General features: G+C 50.7%; 2 protein-coding genes across 7 annotated transcripts in view; one reads left to right on the forward strand and one right to left on the reverse strand.

Annotated features, from left to right (window-relative positions):
• Window positions 1-5,535: 5,535 nt before the first annotated feature.
• Window positions 5,536-22,492, reverse strand: SLC52A3 (solute carrier family 52 member 3). Of its 6 annotated transcripts, none has more exons than XM_016937265.4 (7): window positions 21,679-21,740; window positions 20,629-20,714; window positions 14,034-14,219; window positions 10,944-11,561; window positions 8,953-9,467; window positions 7,156-7,279; window positions 5,536-6,694 (listed from the first exon to the last, which is right to left on the reverse strand). In XM_016937265.4, exons 4-7 carry the CDS (start codon window positions 11,508-11,510, stop codon window positions 6,482-6,484), a joined length of 1,419 nt encoding a protein of 472 aa, XP_016792754.3. In that variant the 5' UTR covers window positions 11,511-11,561; window positions 14,034-14,219; window positions 20,629-20,714; window positions 21,679-21,740; the 3' UTR covers window positions 5,536-6,481. The 6 variants fall into 6 exon arrangements, with proteins under 6 accessions (XP_016792754.3, XP_016792755.3, XP_063659298.1 ...); XM_016937266.3 differs by having other exon boundaries at window positions 20,629-20,763; window positions 21,679-21,719; XM_063803228.1 differs by having other exon boundaries at window positions 14,034-14,216; window positions 21,679-21,709.
• Window positions 11,509-23,694, forward strand: part of FAM110A (family with sequence similarity 110 member A) — a 139,152-nt gene continuing 126,966 nt past the window's right edge. Inside the window, exon 1 of the mRNA XM_063803325.1 lies at window positions 11,509-11,581. Within this exon, the coding sequence (XP_063659395.1) occupies window positions 11,509-11,581 (73 nt within the window). The remainder of the gene's footprint in view (window positions 11,582-23,694) is intronic.

Here is a 23,694-nt window from a genome sequence, read left to right on the forward strand (position 1 = left end):
TAAAAGCCTCCCAGTGGCCCAGTGCAGTGGCTAACGCCTGTAATCCCAACACTTTGAGAGGCCTTAGGCGAGCAGATCACTTAAGGCCAGGAGTTTGAGACCAGCCTGACCAACATGTCAAAACCCCGTCTCTACTAAAAATACAAAAATTAGCCAAGCGTGGTGGCAGTGCCTGTAATCCCAGCTACTTGGGAGGCTGAGGCAGGAGAACCCAGGAGGTGGAGGTTGCAGTGAGCTGAGATTGTGCCACTGCACTCCAGCCTGGGTGATAGAGCGAGACTGCATCTCAAATAAAATAAAATAAAAAAATCAAATCAAATCAAATGTCTCCCAGAGTACACCACCCCAGCAAAATGGCAGGAGGGAGTGTCACCTGGGGACCTCCACTTTGGAGGTTTGAGTGGGCAGCTTTAAGCTGGAACAGTCACTCTTGCTGTGGGTTCTCAGGGCGGAGACTGAGCCCCCACCCTGCCTCCTCAAATGCATTTCCTCTCAGCTCCCACCTGCCAGCCCAGGAGAGAGGGAGGGCCATTCTGTCCTTTTCCTGCAGAGTCCCTTTGTTCAGTTGGTGACCAACATCCTGAAAAACATTCTTAGGAGATCAAAAAGAAGAACATTTTGGTCTATGTGGTAGGTTGGCCCAGTGCACCACGCCCAGTGCAGGTCCCTCTTGAAACCACCTTTGCAAAATTATGACTGAGACAATGAGAGATCTTTTTTTTTTTTTTTTCCTTTGAGACAGAGTTTCGCTCTTGTTGCCCAGGCTGGAGTGCAATGGCGTGTTCTCGGCTCACTGCAACCTCCAGCTCCTGGGTTTCAGCGATTCTCCTGCCTCAGCCTCCCGAGTAGCTGGGATTACAGGCACGTGCCACCATGCCTGGCTAATTTTTGTATTTTTAGTAGAGACGGGGTTTCTCCGTGTTGGTCGCGCTGGCCTCGAACTCCCAACCTCACACCTGAGGTTGCCTCAGCCTCCCAAAGTGCTGGGATTACAGGCGTGAGCCACCACGCCTGGCCCACAGTAAGAGGTCTAACTTAACCTACTCTATCTTGCTTCTAACCTCCAAGCTGTCCTTGTTCATTCCTGGGCGTAAGCTGAACTAACCTTGGGAGAAACTTAGTTTATACTTTAAACAGCCCTTTCCCAAAGCAGACCTCCTTCTTGCCTGGGGACTAAGCTGCCTTTGTAGGACTAACATTAGCCACAAAATTAGAAATTTTGGTTTAGGAGTCATGCAGCTGGAAGCTACAAGATTCTGACCCTCCCTAAACTACTCCTGACATCAGTGCTTGAGACATTTTTCAGACCCTGCACTTGATGGATCAGCTGGCACCACCCATGTCAATAAACTGGCTCATCTGATCTTGTGGCCCCCACCCAGGAATTGATTCAGCTCAAGAAGACAGCTTCGACTCCCTGTGATTTCATCCCTGACCAATCAGCACTCCTGGTACACTGGCTTCTCCCCACCCACCAAGTTATCCTTAAAAACTCTTCTCCCCAAATGCTCAGAGAGACAGATTTGAGTAATAAAACTCCGGTCTCCCACGCAGCTGGCTCTGTGTGAATTACTCTTTCTCTATTGCAATTCTCCTGTCTTGATGAATCGGCTCTTGATGAATAGGCAGCCTGCCAGGTGAACCCCTTGGGCGGTTACACTCTTTGCCCAGGGTGATGTTATTTCTCTCCAGGATGGCTGCAGTGGCTTCTGAGCCTGCTTGCATCTGGTGTGGTCCCTTTCAATGTCACGCAGGCCAAAGCAGCCCTCCATCTCTCCATGATCTTGGCTTCCAAGGTACTCTGTCTCTCTCTCTGGGTCCCCATACTGGCTTCCATCAGGCCCTGGAATGCATCCTGCTGGTTCTATCCCTTGGCCTTCAAAAGTGCGGTTTCCTCCTGGAAGGCACCTTCTGCCTTACCTCACACTTCCTTCCCTCCTACCTGCCTTGAGATACCAGCTTGCAGGGGCATTCTTGGGAAAGCCCACCCCTTGGACTGAGTCTGGAGTTTTGATCTCTCTCTCTCTCTTTTTTTTTTTTTTGGAGATGGAGTTTCACTCTTGATACCCAAGCTGGAATTCAATGGCGTGGTCTCGGCTTACTGCAACCTCTGCCTCCCAGGTTCAAGTGATTCTCCTGCCTCAGCCTCCCAAGTAGCTGGGATTACAGGCATGTACCACCATGCCTGGCTAATTTTGTATTTTTAGTAAAGATGGGGTTTCTCAACGTTGATCAGGCTGGTCTCGAACTCCCAACCTCAGGTGATCCACCTGCCTTGGCCTCCCAAAGTGCTGGGATTACAGGCATGAGCCACCGTGCCTGGCCTTTTGTTTTTGTTTTTGTTTTTGTTTTGAGATGGCATCTCACTCTGTCACCCAGGCTGGAGTGCAGTGGCACCATCATGGCTCACTGCAGCATTGAACTCCTGGGCTCCAGCAATCCTCCCACCTCAGCCTCTTGAGTAGCTGGGATCACAGGCATGTGCCACCATGCCTCACTAATTTTTGTATTTTTTTTGTAGAGACAGGGTCTCATTATGTTGTCCAGGCTGGTCTCAAACTCCTGGGCTCAAGCAATCCTCCTGCCTCAACCTCCCAAAATACTGGGATTACACGTGTAAACCACCACATCCAGCCTTGATCTCATTCTTCAGAGAATTTACCTAGCTGGTCACTTGGTGTCTGTAGGAGCATCGTGTCTCAGGCCTGCCTCAAAACTGCATTTCAGTTGGGAGTAGGGCGGGGGCAGGCAGAGTGTAGTTTGGGGACATCAAGCATCTGTGGTGGATCTCCTCCCAAAGTGAGACAGCTTTTTAACGATATTTATTGAGCACTTACTGTTTGCCAGTGCGGTGCTAAGCACTTTGCACATACTAGCTCAGTGCATCCTTACAGCAATCCCGGGAGGGAGGTGCTTTTCTCATCCGCATGTGCTGACAAGGCTGAGAAGAGCTGGGTCTTGCACGGTACCTTAAGGGCTAAAGACTTGCAAGGATGGTGCATGAAAGCAAACCCAGAGAGGCGCCTTTTCCAAATGCCAGTGCGCCCTCCACCCAGTCCTTCACAAACCACATCAGCATGGATAGCGCCACACTCCACAGGCTTTTCTGCATCTCCTTTGTGTGTGTGCACACGTGTAATTAATTCTGGGGCAACTTCCTACATCAGTACAGAGACACTCCTTGATCATTATCCACTCCAACATCCTTCCTGGGAGGGACTGACTGGAAACCCAAATGCCCTTGTAAGGGCAAATACAAAAACTAAAATAATTCTCCCTGGTGCAGAAAAAGGAAAGAAACCTCCCGTTTCCTGTTCTTAAACACTCTAGAGCAAACACTTTAGAAAACTTCTCAACTATTTCTCTGTTCCTTTAAGATGTGTCTTTTAAAAGCCAGGTGAGCCTCCTGCCAGTTTTACAAGCCAGGAATGTTTTCCCAAGGACCTAGGAGCCATCTCTTTGGAAGGTAAACATCAAGATTGCACCCTTCTCATCCAGTCTCCATGGGCAGATAGGAGCCTAACTTCAGTGCCTGGCTCCAAGTTGCAAAACAATCCATCGTCTATCATAAAGATGTGAGTTTATATTTTCTCTGGATAAAGACAATTAGCTAACACAGATGGCCACTCCAATTACCAGGTGAATTCGGGATGAAATAAGTTGCAAATCATGTTGTGCAGTCATCTGACTCGAGAACTATTTTTTTTTTTTGAGACAGAGTCTTGCTCTGTTGTCCAGTCTGGAGTATAGTGGTACGATCTCAGCTCACTGCAACCTCTGCCTCTCAGGTTCAAACAATTCTCCTGCCTCAGCTTCCCGAGCTGGGATTACAGGCATGCACTACCACACCTGGCTAATTTTTGTATTTTTAGTAGAGATGGGGTTTTGCCATGTTGGCCAAGCTGGTCTCGAACTCCTGACTTTAAGTGATCTGCCCACCTTGGCCTCCCAAAGAGTTGGGATTACAAGCATGAGCCACCACCCTGGCCCTAGTTATTATTTGAGGACATGTATGCAATAGGTTATACCTGCTTGGTTATATAGGAGGATGAAATGTATTTCTCTTTGTAATCTCTTTTGTGGATTGCCTGTGACGCCCACTGCAGTCTGGTTTAACGCTTATTTAATAATAAAACTGTTTTCTCTTCTACTTTTGTGGAAAGGTTTTCTGGATTAGATCTTTAATTTTGTCTCCGGCATCTTCAAATGTCTTTCTACAGAGGGCTGGTTAAATAAACGTGGCATCTCCACAAAAGAGAATACTACACAGTCATGACAAAAAAACAAGGAGCCTGTTTTCGTTGTTGAATGAAAAGTGCAAGGTGCACAACAGTTTACTACTTTTTCTGTAAAAAAAGAGGTCTGAGAAGGCTGTATTTGCCATTTGTATAATCTCTGGAAGGGTAAACAGGGACTGATAAAAGTGCTCGTGTGTGTGTGTGTGTGTGTGTGTGTGTGTGTGTGTTAAGAGAAACTGGGCAGATGAGGGAGAGGAAAGGGATGAAAACCTTTCTCTGTACACCTTATATTTTCTGATTTTTTGAAACACGTGACTGTATTACCTATTCACAATAAGTTAACAGGGATGGGAAGCATGGTGGTGGCAAGCAAACGAAACCTCTAAAAAGAAGGCCCAGGGGCCGGGCGCAGTGGCTAACTCTTATGATCTTAGCGCTTTGAGAGGCCAAGGTGGGCAGATTGCCTGAACTCAGGAGTTCGAGACCAGCCTGGGCAACATGGTGAGACCTCGTCTCTACCGAAAATACAAAAAATATGCCAGGTGTGGTAGCGCGCACCTGTAGTCCCAGCTACTCTGGAGACTGAGAGGCAGGAGAATCACTTAAACCTGGGAGGCAGAGGTTGCAGTGAGCCGGGATCACACCACTGCACTCCAGCCTGAGCAACAGCAGGACTCTGCTTCCAAAAAAAAAATTAGCCAGGTGTGGTGGTGGGCACCTGTAATCCTAGCTACTCAGGAGGCTGAGGCAGGAGAATCACTTGAACCTGGGAGGCAGAGGTTGCAGTGACCTGAGATTGTGCCACGGCACTCCAGCCTGGGTGACAGAGCAAGACTCCATCTCAAAACAAAAAAAGCCCCAGAACCAGACATCCTTAAGCACTTGATTCTGTTCATTTCTGAGCTCAGCCTTGAGCTTAGAACCAAGTGAAAACTAATTACACACTTTCGGAGTTCACATTAAACTTCTTCTTTTTAAAATTATTATTTTTGAGACAGAATCTTGCTCTGTCACCCAGGCTGGAGGGCAGTGGCACGATCTCAGCTCACTGCAGCCTCCACCTCTGGGGTTCAAGCAATTCTCAGTCTCCTGAGTAGCTGGGACTACAAGCATGTGCCACCATGACCAGCAATTTTTTGTATTTTTAGTAGAGATGGGTTTTTGCCATGTTGGCCAGGCTGATCTCAAACTCCTGGCCTCAAGTGATCTGCCCGCCTTGGCCTCCCAAAGTGCTGGGATTACAGGTGTGAGCCACTGTGCCATGCCTGAACTTCTCCTTTGAAGGAAGATCTGAGTGTAAAAGCAGGGAATGCCTTTATTTAAAAAAATGAAAAACAGAAACTAAAACAAAATAACAATCACCTCTGTTGCCTCCATTTGAGAGAATACTTCCAGGGGCTCTGCATGTCTGGTCCCCAACCTGGTAGGGGAGTTCACTTTCAGAGGCTCAGGGATGGGCCTTCCCCAGCCCCACCGGCAAATCATCTCTCCCTGCTTCCAGGAGGGTACTTACTCTCCAACAAGTGGGCTTTATGGGCCAGGAAGGATGACAGGAAGGGGTGTGTGGGGTACTACGTCCCTCCACACTGAGAATCCGAAAGCCAAGATGCCCAAGATTCTATCGCTATCTGCTTGTCTTGTAGAAGCCCCTCTGTGAGACTGAGGGGCAAAGGAGAGAGGGCAGGGGCCTGTCTCAACCCTTCTGGCCACTTCTAGGTTGTGCAGACTGCCACTCTTGTTACTACGATGGACTGTCAGATCAGCAGGTGGCCCAGGAGGGCTTGCTTGATGCGGGCTGCTTTTTCCTTTTGTCTCCGTGCCATGCCTGTGAGGTAGTTGGTACTTACTGGAATCCCCATTGCATGCATGAAGAAACAGGCACAGAGAAGCCAAATGACTTTCCCAAGGTCACACAGCCTGAAGGGACAGCTGGCCGTCCCAGCTGTTTCCCTTCTAACACCCTTGGGCCTGCCTCCAGCTAGATGCTGCAAATCAGTCCTCTCTTGAGAGTCAAAGCAAAGGAGATCTGAGCTGGTAGTCACAGGTAGTGTGACACAGAGTTGGGGATAGAGCTGCACCTTGCATTTCCAGGTGTCATCTTCCCCACAGTCCCTAGTGGGCACTTGCGTTCATGATTCAATTACTCAGGCTCTGTCTCTCTGTTCCTGCCACTTGCTCTGTGACCTTGCCTCTCTGGACCGCAGTTCCGTCCGTGGGCGATGGGGGCGGGGTCGGTGGCCTGCCTAGGCGGGACAGTGCAGATTGCAGAAGTCAGCGGACGAGAAGAGCCGCAGCACGTTGACCAGAGGGAACATGAGCAGCGCTCCGAGCAGCGAGCCCAGCTGCACCGCCGCCCCGCACCACAAGAGGGCGCTGCGGCTGAGGTCGCGCAGGATCACGCCCAGCATCACCTTGACGTAACTGAGGCAGCCGCTGAAAAGCACCCACGAGGCCACCTGCGGGGACGGGAGGGAAGAGATGCAGAGTGACGGGGCTTGCGGGGCGAGCGCCAGAGCAAAGAACTCTCACAGGGCTCAGGGAAACCCACGGAATACTCTCCAGGTGCAAGGAGAGCCTTCTGGGAGTGATCCTGCGGGGCTGACGGCTCCCATGAGTTGACCGCCCAGGGGCCAAGGAGAATCCAGTGGCTTTTCTGATTCATGTGCCCATGATCAAGGCAAGGGCCCTTGAGAGAAGGCCCCTGCTGAGGTACCCATGGTGGGAAGAGGCCTACCAGTCACCTCCATTCCCTAAGCCTCCACTCCCAAATGAGGAAGGGGCGCTTCTCCCACCTGGGGCTTCCCGGGAGAGCCCCACAGACCCTGCTCGCTGGAAAGGGCTGCGCCCAAGCTCTCCCAGGCCTTGGCTAGGGGTGAGGGGTACGGAGCGGGAGCAGCCCCACCGGCCGGATACTCACAATGAGGACTTCCCCACCCCAGTGGCCCTGCAAGAGGGGGCAGGGGCTCATCACCGCCATGGCCATGTTGTAGCCCCCAAAGCAGGTCCCAAGCATGGAGAGGACCCCCAGGAACAGCAGAGACCTAGAGGAAAGTAGGGGAGGTGAGTGGAGGTGAGAAGCCGGACCTCTGACCCCCCGCCCCACTGGGCGGCATGTGGATGGCCAGTGTCTCCATAGTTAGTTTAGGCCCATGTGGAAAATTCCAGGTGGCCTGGCTCAAGTGGGTCAGGGAGGCCCCTGAGCGGGCAGGGCTGGCCTGAGTCATCCCCAGCATTAACGGCAGGGCCTGGCACCCCAGCAAGAAAAACATAATGGACTCTGGCACCGGATGGTCCTGGTTCAAATCCCAGTTCTACTGTTTAAGCTGAGACTCGCCTCTGAGCCTCCAAATCGGAGTTTTGCAAGGCTGCGTGACCTCCAGGAGCAGAGCACGCAGGCCTGGCTCAGCTGTGGGCCCACCTGGTGTTTACCTGCTGGCATTTCCTCCTGCAACACACCCTCAGCCTCAGCCAGGAAGCTGAGTTGAAGTGAAGATGGCTGGATCGGGCATTGGCTCAGTAGGGTTTGCTGTGCCTCCTCAGGGGACCCCTCCCCGTCTGGCCTCAGCTACCTGCCTCTGCAATGTGGAGTTTGCTGATCTCCAGGGGTCCTGGCAGCTGGCTTGTTGCTGCTAGGAGCATCTCTCTACAGGTGGCCTTCCATGCAAACCTACATCTGGGACCACTGTCCTTCCTCAGAGGTCCTTGTCCCTGGGGTCCCAATCTCTAGAACCCCAAGACTGGTCCACGCCCTGGGTAAGAACAGACAGAGGTCTGCCTATACCCTTAAAGACTCTTTCTGCTCCAAGATTCTTGGATTCCATGACTCAGATTTTGTAATTCTAATATTTGGGGTTTCTTGGATTTGCAGGTCTGAGCCTTTGGTCCTGCTTCCCTCAAATCCTCCATCCTCTTTCCAGTTTCTAGGTCCCAAGGTAGAAAATCCAGCTTCCTGGCAAGCTTTCTGTCAAGCTCTTCTGTCCTCACTGTCCTTCTTCTGGGCTGCGAGAGTGGGTGTAAGCAGGCCAGTGAGGACAGGCAGGCCAGCGTGGATACGAGGCTGTAGGACCTACCTCAAATGTCAAGATCCCAAGGTGGTATTTCTCCTACAGGGGTCTGAAGCCCCTGCCTCAGAACCTTCTGGGTTCCTTACTAAAAATTGAAATCCCAGGTCCCAGTCTAGGCTGGTTCAATCTGCATTTTATCAACTTGCCCAGCCATTCTTCTAGAACTGTGGCTCTAAGGGAACCAGCAGGAGGTTAGAGGCAGGAAGGCAGGGCCGAAATCCTGGGAATTAGACCAGGTCAAGCTCTTTCTCCAAGCCTCAGGGTTTCCCCTTACAAATGGGAACCTCAGTGGCTATCTGCTCCTCCTCATGGACTGATGACAACGATGGTCAACACTTAGGCTGGACCTGCCACGTGCCAGGCACCGCTCCAAGAGCTTTATAGAATCGGCTCATATCATGCTTCCAGCAGTCCTAGGAGGTGGAATGTTACTACTCCCATTTTCCGATAAATATCCCTGAGGCACAGAGAACTGAAGTGACTTGTCTTACACACAGCTGACAAGTGGCAGAGCTGGGATTTGGACCGGGGTGCTCCCCAAACATGTGCTTAACCACTACATGTACAGCCCAGTAGGTGCGTTTGGAATTCTGGGTTCTGAAATGAAGTGCTCCCCCACTAGGATTCCCTAGGACCAGATGAGGGCACACCTGTTAGGCAGGAACATGGAGACCAACGAGGCAAGAGGGTTGGCCACAATGCTGAGGGTGGCAGCCAGGTGGTAGGCAACTGGCCCGTAGGACAGGCAGGAGTAGGTCTGCACAGAGGGCAGCACGCCGTTGGTGAGCGCGTTGACGAAGGCCACCAGGGTATAGATGAAGGCCAGGTGCGCCGGGCAGCAGGGGGCTGCTTTCTCCTCTAGATGCTCTAGATGCCCCTGGCCCTGGCTGCTGTCCACCGTGCCTGCAGGGCCCAAGTCATTCTCTTCCCGCGGCCGGATGGAGTGGAGGGTGACCTGGTCGTTGAGGAGGTCTTCCACGGAAGCCTCCCAGCACCTGGGTTGACGCTGGAGGACAAAGAACGCCACGAGGCAGCAGGCCATCATGACGGATAGCAGGAGGAAGAAGACCAGGGGTGAGAAGTGGGCGGGAAGGTAGCGGCTCTCCAGGTGGGACAAGGGTGCTTCCGTTCCGGGGAGGGCGGACACCAAAGCTCTGGGAACTCCCTGCAAAGGACAAGACAGGTCAATCAGATCCCTGGTCAGGGGAGGGGATCAGGCTGCAGAACAACAATCATGACAGTGATAATAGAATACAGATCACCTGTTATTATTAATAAATACACATAACTAACAAGGTGGCAATAATGACCGCTCATACTGACTGCCCACTGAGCACGGGCACTGTGCAGGGATAAGCCCCTGTGCCTCCTAACAGGCCTGCACAGTGGGGACCATCATCCCCCATTTTAGAGGGAACTGAGGCATCAGAATGCTTCGCCCCTTACCTGAGGGTCACAGGGAGAAAGTGGCAAAGCCAGACTCCACCTGGTGCTTTCTGACTTGGAAGCTACACCTTTTATCACCCCACAGCAGTGGCAACCACAATGTTCAGAGGAGGAGCTAGCTGGAGACTGAGCAGTGGAGCCGCCCACCTAAGAGGAGAGCCCCCACCTAAGGCGAGAATCCCCCACCTAAGGGGAGAGCCCCCACCTAAGGGGAGAATCCCCCACCTAAGGGGAGAGCCCCCACCTAAGGGGAGAATCCCCCACCTAAGGGGAGAGCCCCCACCTAAGAGGAGAATCCCCCACCTAAGGGGAGAATCCCCCACCTAAGGGGAGAGCCCCCACCTAAGGGGAGAATCCCCCACCTAAGGGGAGAGCCCCCACCTACGGGGAGAATCCCCCACCTAAGGGGAGAGCCCCCACCTAAGGGGAGAATCCCCCACCTAAGGGGAGAGCCCCCACCTAAGGGGAGAATCCCCCACCTAAGGGGAGAGCCCCCACCTAAGGGGAGAATCCCCCACCTAAGGGGAGAGCCCCCACCTAAGGAAGAACACTGCTCCACCCACCGTCTAGGAAATAAGGGCCTTCAGGACATGCCATCCCAAAATATGACTGTAGGAGGCCAGAATATGCCACCCCAAAATTGACCTATTGGCATATTTTTTATTTCTAGCTGGTTATTTTGAAAAATTGCAGGCTAAGGAGTAGCTCTGAAAAGTTGCCATTTTGTAAGATAAATTTACATCTAAAGGAAATTTTTATTAGTAAAGCTATCGAGGTATCTGTACCAAGAAGGGGTATCTGAACCAGGAAGAGAAAGGTGACGGGCTTTATCACCCGAGGAACTTTTATCTGCATAACAGTGCAATGTTTATTCACCATAAGTTTCCTCCCTTCACTCTCCCATAATTTGTCTCCACCATCCTGCAGTAGCCCCAAGCCCCTATTCCCTTTCGTAGCTCAGGGTGCTATAGAAGCTGAAATCATCTGGCCCTTTTTTGAGTCTCATATTTTTTGGGGACTCCCATGCGTATGTATGTAAGTAATTAAAATGAGTTTCCTGCTGTTGATCTGCCTTATGTCAGTTTAACTCATAGGCCGACCAAAGAACCTAGAAGGATGGAGGTGAGCAGTTTTTCCCTCCCCTACATTTGTGATAAAGCCAAGTGCTGAGATGGCTCCGGGTGATGCTGGGTACCTGTGCGATGTCAGTCTCCCTCGTGGGTACAGGGCTTGGTACGCTGTCTGATATCTCAGTGACATTGACGCAGGTAGTGAGACCCGAGCCCTGGGCAAGAGCCACCAGGGCAGGCAAGAGGCCGCTGAGTCCTTCACCCACAAAGAAGGTGGTGAGGTAGTAGGTGGGCAGCCGGCTCATGAACGGCAGGAAGGTCACCGAAGAGGTGCAGTCCACCAGGGCCAGGAAGAAGGTGAGGACCAAGAAGGCGATGCTGTGGTGGCCGTCCAGCACCCAGGAGGTCATATTCCAGAGGAAGGCAAAGATGATGCAGGTGACGGTTCCCACGCCCAGCAGGGTGAAGATGATGGGCACTTCGGAAAGGCAGCTGGGCCGGAAGCGATGGAGCAGGGTGACCAGGAGGGGCCCGATGTTGGCCAGCTGGATGACCACCGTGAGGTAGGAGGGCAGGTACCAGCCCTCGGGCAGCTCCATCACCAGCAGGGGCAGCTCTACCCAGAGCCCATTGATGGTCACCCAGGAGCCCATTCCGAAGACGCAGACCAGCAGGTGCATCAGGAAGGCCATGGCGGTATCTGCCCTGGGCCAGAGGCTTTCCCAGATCAGCCTGCAGCGGGGCTGGCAGAGAAGGACACCAGGTGAGTAATTTCAGCTTCACCACCTAGCAAGATGCTGGGACCTGGGGCCCAGAGTTTTCTCTTATTACTCCCCTTCCTGTGAACAAGCTGGCATTTTTTTTTTTTTCCTTTGAGACAGTTTCACTCTTTTAATCCAGGCTGGAGTGCAATGGGATGATCTCGGCTCAGTGACCCTCTGCCTCCTGGGCTCAAGTGATTCTCCTGCCTCAGTTTCCCAAATAGCTGGGATTACAGGTGCATGCCACCATGCCAGCTAATTTTGTATTTTTAGTGGAAACAGGGTTTCCCCACGTTGGTCAGGCTGGTCTCAAACTCCTGGCCTCAGGTGATCCGCCTGCCTTGGCCTCCCAAAGTGCTGGGATTACAGGTGTGAGCCACCACGCCTGGCCCAAGCTGGCTTTTTATTAGCAGAAAACAAGAGAAGCCTTTCCTAACCGTGATTCATGAAAGAAAAGTTCAATCCAACACACAAAAGCAAACAAAGCAGCTTCTGCAAAAGATACCAACAGCAAGGTCAAAAGTTAAATGAAAACATGGGGAAAACATTTGCCACATAAATCACAGACAAAGGGCTCATCTTCCTTGTCAGGCCTCTGAGCCCAAGCCTGCGCGTATACATCCAGATGGCCTGAAGTAACTGAAGAATCACAAAAGAAGTGAAAATGGCCGGTTCCTGCCTTAACTGATGATATTACCTTGTGAAATTCCTTCTCCTGGCTCAGAAGCTCCCCCACTGAGCACCTTGTGACCCCTGCCCCTGCCTGCCAGGGAACAACCCCCTTTGACTGTAATTTTCCACTACCTACCCAAATCCTATAAAACTGCCCCACCCCTATCTCCCTTCGCTGACTCTCTTCTCGGACTCAGCCCGCCTGCACCCAGGTGAAATAAACAGCCTTGTTGCTCACACAAAGCCTGTTTGATGGTCTCTTCACATGGACGCGCGTGACATTCCTAATATATAAAGAGTTTTTAAAAATCAAGAACAAAGAGACCCCATATAGAAGAGGGCCAAGGATATGAACAATTCAGAGAAAAAGGTACAAATAAGCTTTAAACACATGAAAATATTATCACCTTCATTCACAATAGGAAAACTACTCCAGGTGCCATTTCTCACCATGAGATTGTCCCAAAGCCTGACAAAATGACTCATGTTCAAGGTTATTATAGATTGCGATCTTGTTGGTAATAGCAAGTTATGGGAAATTTTCTCCTGGGTGGCTACCAACAGAGAGGGGGCTAATTAAAGGGACCTGCTGGAATACCACATACCTGTTTAAAGGAATAAGAAATAAGGAAAGCAGATCTTGGTGACTGATAAGGAAAGGTCTCCAGGCTATAATGATAATCTTGAAACAAAATCAAGGCAGGTAAATGGAACCAGGAAAAAGTGTACTGCCTTTTGGTCATAGAAGAGGAGGAAAAACATGTTTTCTTTGCTTGTACTTGCACAAAGCAACCCTTGAAGGACACACAGGGACTGCAGGGATGTTGGTGATGCCTCTGTATATCTTTTTTTTTTTTCTTGAGACAGAGTCTTACTCTGTCACCAGGCTGGAGTGAAGTGGCACAATCTCAGCTCACTGCAACCTCTACCTCCCGGGTTCAAGTGATTCTCCTGCCTCAGCCTCCCAAGTAGGGGGGACTACAGGCGCCCACCACTACGCCCAGCTAATTTTTTGTATTTTTATTAGAGATGGGGTTTCTCCGTGTTAGCCAGGATGGTCTCAATCTCCTGATCTTGTGATCCACCCTCCTCAGCCTCCCAAAGTGCTGGGATTACAGGCATGAGCCACCGCTCCTGGCCCTGCCTCTGTATACCTTTTAATAAGAGTTTTGATTTGTGAACCATGTAAACATATTACCTGATGCAAATATATGGTTACCTGAAATAAGATTTCAATCTGGCTTTTCTTCCTCCTGAAATTCTATCACTCTCTAGGTGGCCTTTGGAGACCACTTCCTCTAGCCCTCCAGAGCCGTTCTGCCATCTGTTTACCCCTTTGTCAGCTACCAGTGGCAGCCCACCTGTGCTGTTACTAACAACTTTCTTCTGTCTATCCTTAGTCTGAGCAGTAATATGGGAGATGCCAGGAGTGAGGCTCTGGAGCCAGCTGTTTGAGTTTGACCCTGGCTCTGCTGCTTACAATCTGGGTGACCCTGGGCAAGTGGCTTTGCCTCTCTCTGCCTCATCTCCTCATCTGTAAGTAGGGGATAGTGATAGTATGAACTCCGTGGTTTGTCGTGAGATATAAGGATGCTGGTGAGTTTATGCTGTTTCCAACAGTCCCAGCATAGGGTAAGCACCGCTAAGGGTTACTGATCATTATCGTGAAATGGCAGGTTTGGTGACATCGTTATTTTTGTCTAATTCACATGAGAATGAATACATGACTATGAAAATTTAAAAAAGGAAAAGATTCCCCTACTAGGTATCAAGTGAACTCACCAGTGGTATATGCACCTTTTGGTAGAGACACGCCAACTGGGCCAATCTTCACGTTTTGTAGATGGGAGACGCGGTCTGAAGGGGCAGAGGGGCTCTCCTGGGATCCGGACTGGACCCTCTGCAGCAAGCGGCCTGTCCGGGACTCCTCAGTTCACACCGCAGTCTTGAACTCCATGCTTCTTCCTTCTAGTACAAAGCAGGAGTGTCCGTTGTGGCCACGCCTCACCCAGGAAACTCCTGAATCCTGGCAGCTCCTCCCCACGGTTCCCACACACGGAATTCCCTCGCAGGGCTGGGACTTCCTTCCTCATACCTTCACTGAGCGAACCCAGTGCTCGGTGGCCTTTCTGGTCACCTCCTTTTCCTCTCTGGGAGGAGCCACTCCTGGGGTGTAACGCAGTCAGATCCCCTAGCAGTCCCGCTCTGCCCCTCCCTTCTGGGGGCCTCAGACTCCATTCCCTCCCTTAGGAAGCTGACTTGACTAATAGCACAGGTGAGGCCCACTCCAGGCGTGCCAAGACGACCCAAGGAGGGAGGGGAAGCTCCCAGACAGCAGTGGCACACCTTTGCCTGTGCTGTCCTCCCAGCCTGGAGCACCAGCCCCCTCTGCTGTCCACATCCAAGCTTTCTGCAAGGCTCGGTCCTCCAGGAGACCTCTGGCTGCCTCACCTTCTCAGGCGTCCTCACCAGGGCCCAGGACCCCTTCATTTCAGGTTGTTCTTGTGTGGGTGCATGCAGGCACATACCTTGAGACTGAAGCTTTTTGAGGGCAGGGGCTGCTTGGGAATCTGACATTTTGAAGGTGGAAGGGCCTTTCTCAATGACTTAGCTGAGGATTTGTAAATTGTTAACTCACTGGCCACTGCCAGACAGCAGATATATTACTTTGGTTTGCCCAGTGTGTTTAACAATTTGTTACTGTAATCAGCAGTGGAGGGGATGGCAAGCAACCTTCAGCATTTCTGGCTTCTCAGGAATATTTTGGAAGAAGTGGCCCCCCACTTTGGCCTCTTTCTCTGTTCTAGACTCGGGCCATCTTGGAGCTCTCCCCTGCGGTAACATCTGGAACCAGTTGCCTGGGTTCAAATCCCAGCTTCAACCCTTACAAGCTGAGCAAGTGACTTAACCTCCTGTGCTTGAGTCTTCTCTTGCAAAACAGCTAGGCTGTCAGTACCAGCATCAGAACTGTTGCTAGGAACATGCAAAGTGCTAAAACTGTGCCTGCCACATAGTAAGGGCTCAATGAACCATCATTATAAGATTACTATTTCAGCAAACGTATCAGTTGCATTCAAAAACATGTAGTTATTGGCCAGGCACGGTGGCTCACGTCTGTAATCCTAGCACTTTGGGAGGATGAGGCGGGCGGATCCCTTGAGGTCATGAGTTCGAGACCGGCCTGGCCAACATGGCAAAACCCCGTCTCTACTAAAAATACAAAAATTAGCCCAGCATGGTGGCGCACACCTGTAATCCCAGCTACTCAGGAGGCTGAGGCCGGAGAACGGCTCCAACCTGGGAGGTGGAGGTTGCAGTGAGCCGAGATCATGCCACTGCACTCCAGCCTGGGCAACAGAGCGAGACTCCATCTTAAAAAAGAAAAAATAAAAAAAAGACCCAGTTTTTGTGAGACAAATGGCCACTCAACTAAAGGACTACATTTCCCAGCCTTCCTTGTAGCTGCACATGGCCATGTCATCAAGCACAGGCCAATGAATTCACATGCGACTTTGAGTAGTCTCCTTAGCCCGTTTCCTGTTTAGAAAAGAGAGTGCAGCTCGTTGCCAGTGCTCATTTAATTGTATGTAAACATGCTATTTGAGGCTGAAGCAAATCTGACGGATTCTGACTGCTGTTTTTTTTTTTTTTTCTTTTGAGACAGAGTCTTACTGTGTAGCCCAGGCTGGACTACAGTGGCTTGATCTCGGCTCACAGCAACCTCCGCCTCCCGAGTTCAAGCAGTTCTCGTGCCTCAGTCTCCTTAGTAGCTGGGATTACAGGCGTGCACCACCATGTCCGGCTAATTTTTTATATTTCTTAGTAGAGACGGGGTTTCTCCATGTTGCCAGGCTGGTCTCGAACTCCTGGGTTCAAGGGATCCCCACGCCTCAGCCTCCCAGAGTGCTGGGATTGTAGGCGTGAGCCACCACGCCCAACTCTAAATCTGACTGATTTTCAATGTGAAAATGACATGTAAAAACTGTTTTTGAAGTTATTTCTAACCAGAACTAACATCAGACTCATCTATTTCAGAAAAACTGGATTCATCAAACGAATCTTTGGTCAACAACTGTTCAAGAACAATGTTAACATCACACATAGGAACGCTAGGATTTGCTATTTTCAGCGATCGAGAATTACTTTGTTTTGTAAATGGAAATACCACGACTAAAACCAGAATGCTACAAATAGAGTGATGTCTTTTGTTTCCAAAGTCAATATACTAGAGCAAGGCAAAAATAATAATAAAAGCGAGGTATTTTGTGGCAAAGTTATCTTGGGGTAAACACTGCAGTCACAAGTGGGTATTCCTTCTGGCAAACAGGGAAAGAGTTAACAATAAGGGAGTGTGCCCTTCTGCTCTTCCTCCCTTTGGCTGTCTGGAATCAGATGTGATGGCCAGAACTCCAGCAACGATTTTGTGCTATGAGGCATGTGGTGGGGGTTAGATGCATACGAGGCTCCTCTGGGATTTTGTGGCAGACAGCACCCATACCAGCCCTGTTTTGCCTGTGTTGAACTGTTTTGTTTGTTTGTTTAATGTTGTTGTTAAATTGTAAAAAATCTTCTATGTTGTTTAAGTCACTCTTATTTTATATACAACAAAAGTACTCAGAGGCTGGGCGCAGTGGCTCACTCGTATAATTCCAGCACTTTGGGAGGCTGATGCTGGCAGATCACTTGAGGTCAGGAGTTCAAGACCAGCCTCCAACTGGTCAACATGGTAAAACCCTGTCTTTACCAAAAACACAAAAAATTAGCCAGGTATGGTGGTGGGCACCTGTAATTCTAGCTACTCGGGAGGCTGAAGCATGAGAATTGCTTGAACTCGGGATGTGGAGGTTGTAGTGAGCCAAGAGCACGCCAATGCACTCTAGCCTCGGCGACAAAGCAAGACTCTTGTCTCAAAAAACTAAAAGAAACAAACAGACAAAAACTACTCCATACTAAGTGCACAGAGATACACGTTCCAGGATAATATTGACAGATTATAGTAACCAAAAACTAATGAATACATTTATCTCCTTTACCACCTACTTTCTGACTCTGAAACTTAGGTCCTGTCCCAACCAGGATTTGATCAAAAATCAAAATTTAACAAAAGTAGTTGTTTAGACCCTTGGGGGCAAATGTCTTACAGAGATATGAAAAAAAAAAAAAAAAAAAAAAGGAGAAGAGAGAAAGAGGGAGGAACAGAGGAACACAGAGGCCTCCATATAGCATTTGGTACCAAAAGTATAAATTGAGACCAAGAGTCATTTCATATATCAAAACTCTAATTCATAAAGGAGTCAAAATTGTAGTGACTATCTGTATTCTGAATATTTCCTGAAATAGCCTCAGACATTCCAGGAGAAATGGACAGAAGCACAGTCCAGCAGTACAGGCCTGACTCACCCTTCCAGGTCAAGACAGCAGACGAAGGTGCAAAATAAACAAGGATATAGCAAAAGCAATAAATGATATACCTAGTAAAGAGGGCTAAGTCAGTAGTTAAGGGGAGTAGGCGAATCTGCAGATGATGGTGACCTTTGCCATATGAAAAGCTATTAAACTAATGAGAGTGTCCAGTTAAACATTTACAAACATCAGTAGCTTTCCCACAGAGGGCTGGATGGGGAGATGAGGGCAGACAGGGCAGAAGGAGCCTCACTTTCTTGTATGTTCGACAACTCCTAAGCACTGAACGCCTAAATCCCTGCTCCCCACAAAGACGAATTCTCTGGTTTTGACCCAGGTGCTGCCACGGCTGTGTCACTTGAGGGATGGGATTTGGCTCTGGGGGTCTGTTTCCTTGTCTGGAAACCAGGCACAGTGGGGGTGTGTCCTCACATGACCCATCTGCCCTATGGCCCTGGCCCACTCCCAAATTATCTCCTTCCTCAAAAGTGAGGTGTGCTTTTGGACCTCGGGGACACAGTGAGGAACAGCCATCAATGACAACGAAGGGGATGTCTTAGGCAGAGGAAACTACATGTGCAAAAAGGCCCCAGAGAAAAGGAGAGACTCAGAATGGCTGGTGTTCGGAATGAGTTGGGATACTTTTAAAAGATGCATATCTGTATTTTCTGTTTTTTTTGTTGTTGTTGTTGTTGTTTGTTTGTTTGTTTTACAGTGACCTTGCAGTTCTTATTTATTCATTTTAACCAATATTTCTTGGGCACCAACTGTGTGCTCAACCACAATCCCTGCTCTCAGGAAGGTGGAGGAAGCAGTCACGAAGCAGAATAAAAAACAGAAACATAGAGCAAGTCAGATGGTGGCAAGGACTCCGGAGGAAAGCAAAGCTCCTGAATGGGGAACGTGCAGCTGTCAAGGAGAGGACATGAAGGGAGTGTGGGAGTGAGCTGTCTGCGGAAAGCACGGTCCAGGGGAGAAAACAGCAAGTGAAAAGGCCCTGGGGTGCGGCCACACCTGCTCTGTCCCAGAAGTGGATTTTGCTGTTCAAAGGACAGCTAGGAGGCCAGTGTGGCCGCAGCAGCGGGAGCAAGGTTGGAGGGGAGGAGACAGGGCAGGTCCCCTGTGGCCCTGTGGTGACAGCTTGGGTGTTTTCTCTAGAGCAAAAAGCTCCGTGAGTGGGCAGAAGAGACCAGCTCTAATCTAGTTTTTAACAGGATCGTGCTGGCTGTTGTGAGGAGAAACATGAGGCGCCAGGGAGGAAGCAGGAGTAAACCTTCGGAGGGTTAGGAAGCTGCAGCAAAAGAGCTAACAATCACCATGACAACAGTGACAACCATAGCTGCCACTCATCAGCTGCTTATTGTGCCAGACCCTGTGCTAAGCTCTTCGAACACATTACCTGTCAAATCTTGTTCCACAATCCTGAGGCTGGCATTATGATTATCTCCATTTTACAGATGAGGAAACTGAGGTTTAAAAGGGAAATAAATTTGCCTAGGGTCATACAGCTGGGAGCTGAGCTTTACATCCAGGCATGCTTGACTGTGGACCCAGCCCTGAGAAAGGCCTCAGGGTGAAGGGGTTCTGAAGGGGCCATGGGGGTCAAGCTGAGCAGGATCTCTTTCTGCTCACAGATGGCCTCCCAAGACTTGGGCCAGAGAAAGAGAGAAATGGGGTACAGGCTCAGGAGAAGCTGACAGAGGCTGTGAGACATATCTGCTTCCCAAGGATCCAGGACCCCTTATGTGATCACCAGAGACCAGAAACCTAAGGCTTCGCATGAGACAGTTAAGATGCCCCATAATGGGTGGGCGACAGATAGAGAAGCTAGAAGGATCAGTTCCAGGCAAAGGTTTCTCTTTTGCATTCTTGCATCAAAAGCTGTGAGCCCCCAGCCCAAGAAAGTGAAGAGAATTGGGAGTGGGGTTCTGACCAGGGCCAGTGCACCGTCATTGTGTGGGCTGGGCCATCTCCTCCAGGGAGCTCAGGCAGCTTCCATCCCACCCAATGTCTCCCGCCCCCCTCCACATTCTCCTGCCCTCTGTTTTCCTCCATCAAAGTATTACTGACACCAGCTCAGTTACGGGAGTTTATCTGTGTCTATCTGTTGAGCGCTGGTCTCTCCCATTGGAGTGTAATCTCCATGTGAGCGGGGGCTTGTCCTCTCCCCCAGTGCCCAGGTGACCATCTGGCTTGCCACGGGCTGGGCCACCTGAGCTCCTGGCACCATGGCTGGGTTCTCGCTCTGCAGGGATCATCTGCCAGCTGGTAGGCACCTAGCCCTGTGGGCCAGACTGGAGGAAACCCGCCTCAGCTATGAGGGTTGTGTTGGCCAGGGTGACCCCTGGGGCAGTGCCAGGTGGCAGCCTGACACTGGATACATCTCACTCCTGGGCAAGGGTCTGAGCCAATGCTTTCCTGGGTTCCAGGCTCCTGGAGAACTTAGTGAGGCCTGTAGGCGTCTACCTAGGGCCTGGCCTCACCCTCATGAGAGTGGGTAGGAATGGACTGACTTTGAGCCCGTGAAGAAGGGAGGCTGAGAGGTCAAAACCACAAAACCCACAGGGAGAGATGGGGGAGATGAAGGGGAGTGAGAGAGAAGAGACTGAGACAAAGAGACAGAAAGAACCGAAAGCTAGAAGCAGAAATGGGGAGAAAGGACAACAGAGGCACAGAGACAAGGAAAAATGAGAAGCTGCGGCTGAGAGGGAGGCAGGGAGGTGCCAGGAGGCAGGAGGCAGCTGGGGCGCTGGGAGCCTGGCCTCAGCCACCCTCACTGTTCACAGCCACATGTAGCAGAAGGCCATCTCTACCTCTTGTGGCTGGGACCTCAGAGTTCCCCTGAAACTCATCCCAACTCAATGTCCCTATTGCACAGGTGGGGATACCAAGGCCCAGAGAGGAGATAGTGCTTCCCCGAACCCTGCCCCACCCCTGATCTCAGGCTGTGGCAGACATTCAGGCCTGTGCTCACCGGCTGTGCAACTTCAGGTCAGCTGCTCACCCTCTCCAGGCCTTGGTTTCTTCATCTGTGAAAGGGTCTGGGAATGCCCAGACTTTCTGGGCTCAGCAGACCAGGAAAAAGGGAATGAGATAACAGGCGCTCAGCCTGGCCAGTAGAAGTGGACAGTGAGTTATCTTCCCCCTTCTCCCTCCCAAGGCCAGGAAGGGCTTCAGGCCTCCCATGGGGCTGACCTTGGTGGAGCAGCCTCCCCCAGGCCAGTTCCCCTCCCCTCCACGTCCATCCCAACTCCCAGCCTCCTTCCCAGGCTCCTGCGGCTTCAGCCTGGTCAAGTTGTTCCGAGATAGCCTGGAGATGGCCCTGGGTAAAGTCAGTGGGGGCCCAGTCTTTTTTTTTTTTAAGACAGGATGTCGCTCTGTCACCCAGGCTGAAGTGCTGTGGCATGATCTGAGCTCACTGCAGCCTCAACCTTCCTGGCTCATGCGATTCTCCCACCTCAGCCTCTGAGTAGCTGGGACTATTAACCCATGCCACCACGTCCGACCTGGGTAATTTTTGTATTTTTTGTACAGATGGAGTTTCGCCACGTTGCACAGGCTGGTCTTGAACTCCCTGAGCTCAAGCGATTCACCTGCCTCAGCCTCCGGAAGTGCTGGGATTACAGGCGTGAGCCATGACACCCAGCATGGGCCCAGCCTTTTGGTCTGGAGGCACCAGGGGTCTGGAATTCACCTGGATGGCTCAGCCTGTCCCGACTCCAACATGCCAGCTGAGGAGGAAACCTTTCTTCCCTCCTGTCTCTTTGATCTCTCACCTGGATGGCTCAGCCTGTCCTGACTCCACATGCCAGCTGAGGAGGAAACCTTTCTTCCCTCCTATCTCTTTGGACTCTCCCGACATGGCAGCCTGAAACTAGGGGAAAGGCCACGGGACACCTGCTGGCTCCAGATAAGTGCCCCTGCCATATCCCGGTCAGTGTCCCGTGCTCCTAGCTAGCAAGCAGCCTTGGTAGCTGCAGCTGCACCCTCACAGGCCTGAGCCGCCCCGCTTTGCCCCACTTACCTGCTGGTCCAGTTCCCCAGCCGCTCTGCATGGGAGGGGCCAGAGGCAGCTCGTTTTGTATAAAGCTGTCCCCGCCCAGAGCTAGGGGAAAGGCAGGCGGAGGGTGGGTGTGGCTCCCGGCAAGACCAGGAGCCTACTATGTGTCTCTAATCTGCCCTACAGCCCAGCTAGGAGGAGGATCCAGATGGTAGAACTGTATAATAAAGGGCTGGCTTTATTGAGGCTCTCTGCCATCCAGATTTCATGAGGGTTGATCCCCAGTTGACAAAAGCTATGTGCAAACAGTTGGTTCTGGCATCACCCTGAGATCTCCATAATTCCTTTCACACAGGAAGAGAGTTCCCTGGAGCAAAAACAGTTCAAATACTGGTGCTTCAGTAAGTCATGTGGAAAGCGGGGATAATAATAGTGCCCTCTTCATAGGACAGAAATCCTAACTGCCAGTGTGTACTGAGCTGACTCAGTGTCAGGCATGTTCTTGGGGCTTGATACAAATTAATGCATTTAATCTTCATGGCCTTTTGGAGAGATGCTATTACTATCCCTGTTTTCCAGATGAAGAAACAGGCCCAGAGAAGTCGAGAGCCTTGTGTAGGTCACACACCTTGTATATGGCAGAACTGGTCTCTGATGCACACTGAGCTACCCTGACAAATACTGTAACCACCTGAGGGGTTCTTTCTGCCCACTGCATAAAGAAAGACCATGAGGCTGGCCATGCCACAGGGGAAATGAGTTTCTTCCCAAATCATCTTCAAAGCTTGTAGGTGAGGGGTTTTTCAAAGGCAGTATAGGGCAAGAGTTGGGGGTGGCCAGGTAACAGGTGCTTGCTGCTGATTGGTTGGGGTGGAGATGAAATCATAGGGGGTTGAAGCTGTGCTCCTACAGGCCGAATCGCTTCTGGGTGGGGCCACAGGGGCAGGGTTGGCGGTCCTGGTGGAGACATCGGGTTTAGGTGGAGCCATGGGGTGCCAAATCTGCAAAAAACCTGGAAAGATGGCGGGGCGTGGTGGGTCACGCCTGTAATCCCAGCACTTTGGGAGGCCGAGGCGGGTGGATTACCTGAGGTCAGGAATTCAGGACCAGCCTGGGCAAAATGGCGAAACCCTGTCTCTACTAAAAGTACAAAAATTAGCCGGGCATGATGGCGGACACCTGTAATCCCAGCTACTGGAGAGACTGAGGCAGGAGAATTGCTTGAGCCCGGGAGGCGGAGGTTGCAGTGAGCCGAGATCGCGCCGTTGCACTCCAGCCTGGACAATAGAGCAAGACTCTGTCTCAATAAAACAAAAACAAACAAACAAACAAACAAACAAAAAACACCAACTGGAAAGATATCTCAAAAGGCCAACCTTCAACAGTGGTGTTATTTGCAGGAGTAATTGGGGAAGTTGCATATCTTATAACCTCCAGAATAATGGCTGGCAATCATTTATGTCTACACCCTAGGAGGACCCAGGCTCCTCTTCTTTCCCCAGCCTGATGGCCTCTCATTAACTTTACAAAAGTGGTTGCTCACAGTGCTACGGCCTGTAAGTGCAGGGCCAGGATGCGAATGCAGACTCAAATTCCTGCCTCCATGGATGTAAAACATATTGCACAGATTCTGACACCTAGTAAATGCTCAGTGCATATTGACTTCTACAAATAATTCTGGCCTGCCTGTTGTGTTATTTTCCAAGACATTCATTTACTTAACAAGCAATCAATCACTCTCCAGGCTAATGCTTGGGGCGAGAGGTGAGCAGGCACTAGGGAAGGGGCCAGACCCCTCGCTTAGCAGGCAGGTGTTCAGGAAGTGTTGCCACTGTTGGGGCTCAGGACATACGCACCCCCAAAATATGACTGTGGGAAACCAGAATGTGCCACCCGCAAATACACCTCTTTGACATACTTTGAGCTGGTTATTCAGAGAAACTGCAGACACAGGAGTAGCTCTGGAAAGCTATTCTTTGGTAAAAGAAATTTACATCTATCAAGGAAATCTACATTAGTAAAGGTGCCTGTATCAGGAAA

Source organism: Pan troglodytes, chromosome 21 (assembly GCF_028858775.2).
Source record: "Pan troglodytes isolate AG18354 chromosome 21, NHGRI_mPanTro3-v2.0_pri, whole genome shotgun sequence".
Taxonomy (NCBI): domain Eukaryota; kingdom Metazoa; phylum Chordata; class Mammalia; order Primates; family Hominidae; genus Pan; species Pan troglodytes.

Coding starts and splice junctions, on each gene's coding strand:
- SLC52A3 (XM_514458.7), bottom strand. CDS start 11,510: ATGGCCTTCCTGATGCACCTGCTGGTCTGCGTCTTCGGAATGGGCTCC. Junction 9,468..10,943: donor GGGAGACTGACATCGCACAG/GTACCCAGCATC, acceptor TGTCCTTTGCAG/GGAGTTCCCAGAGCTTTGGT. Junction 6,695..7,155: donor GGGGTGGGGAAGTCCTCATT/GTGAGTATCCGG, acceptor CCGTCCCCGCAG/GTGGCCTCGTGGGTGCTTTT.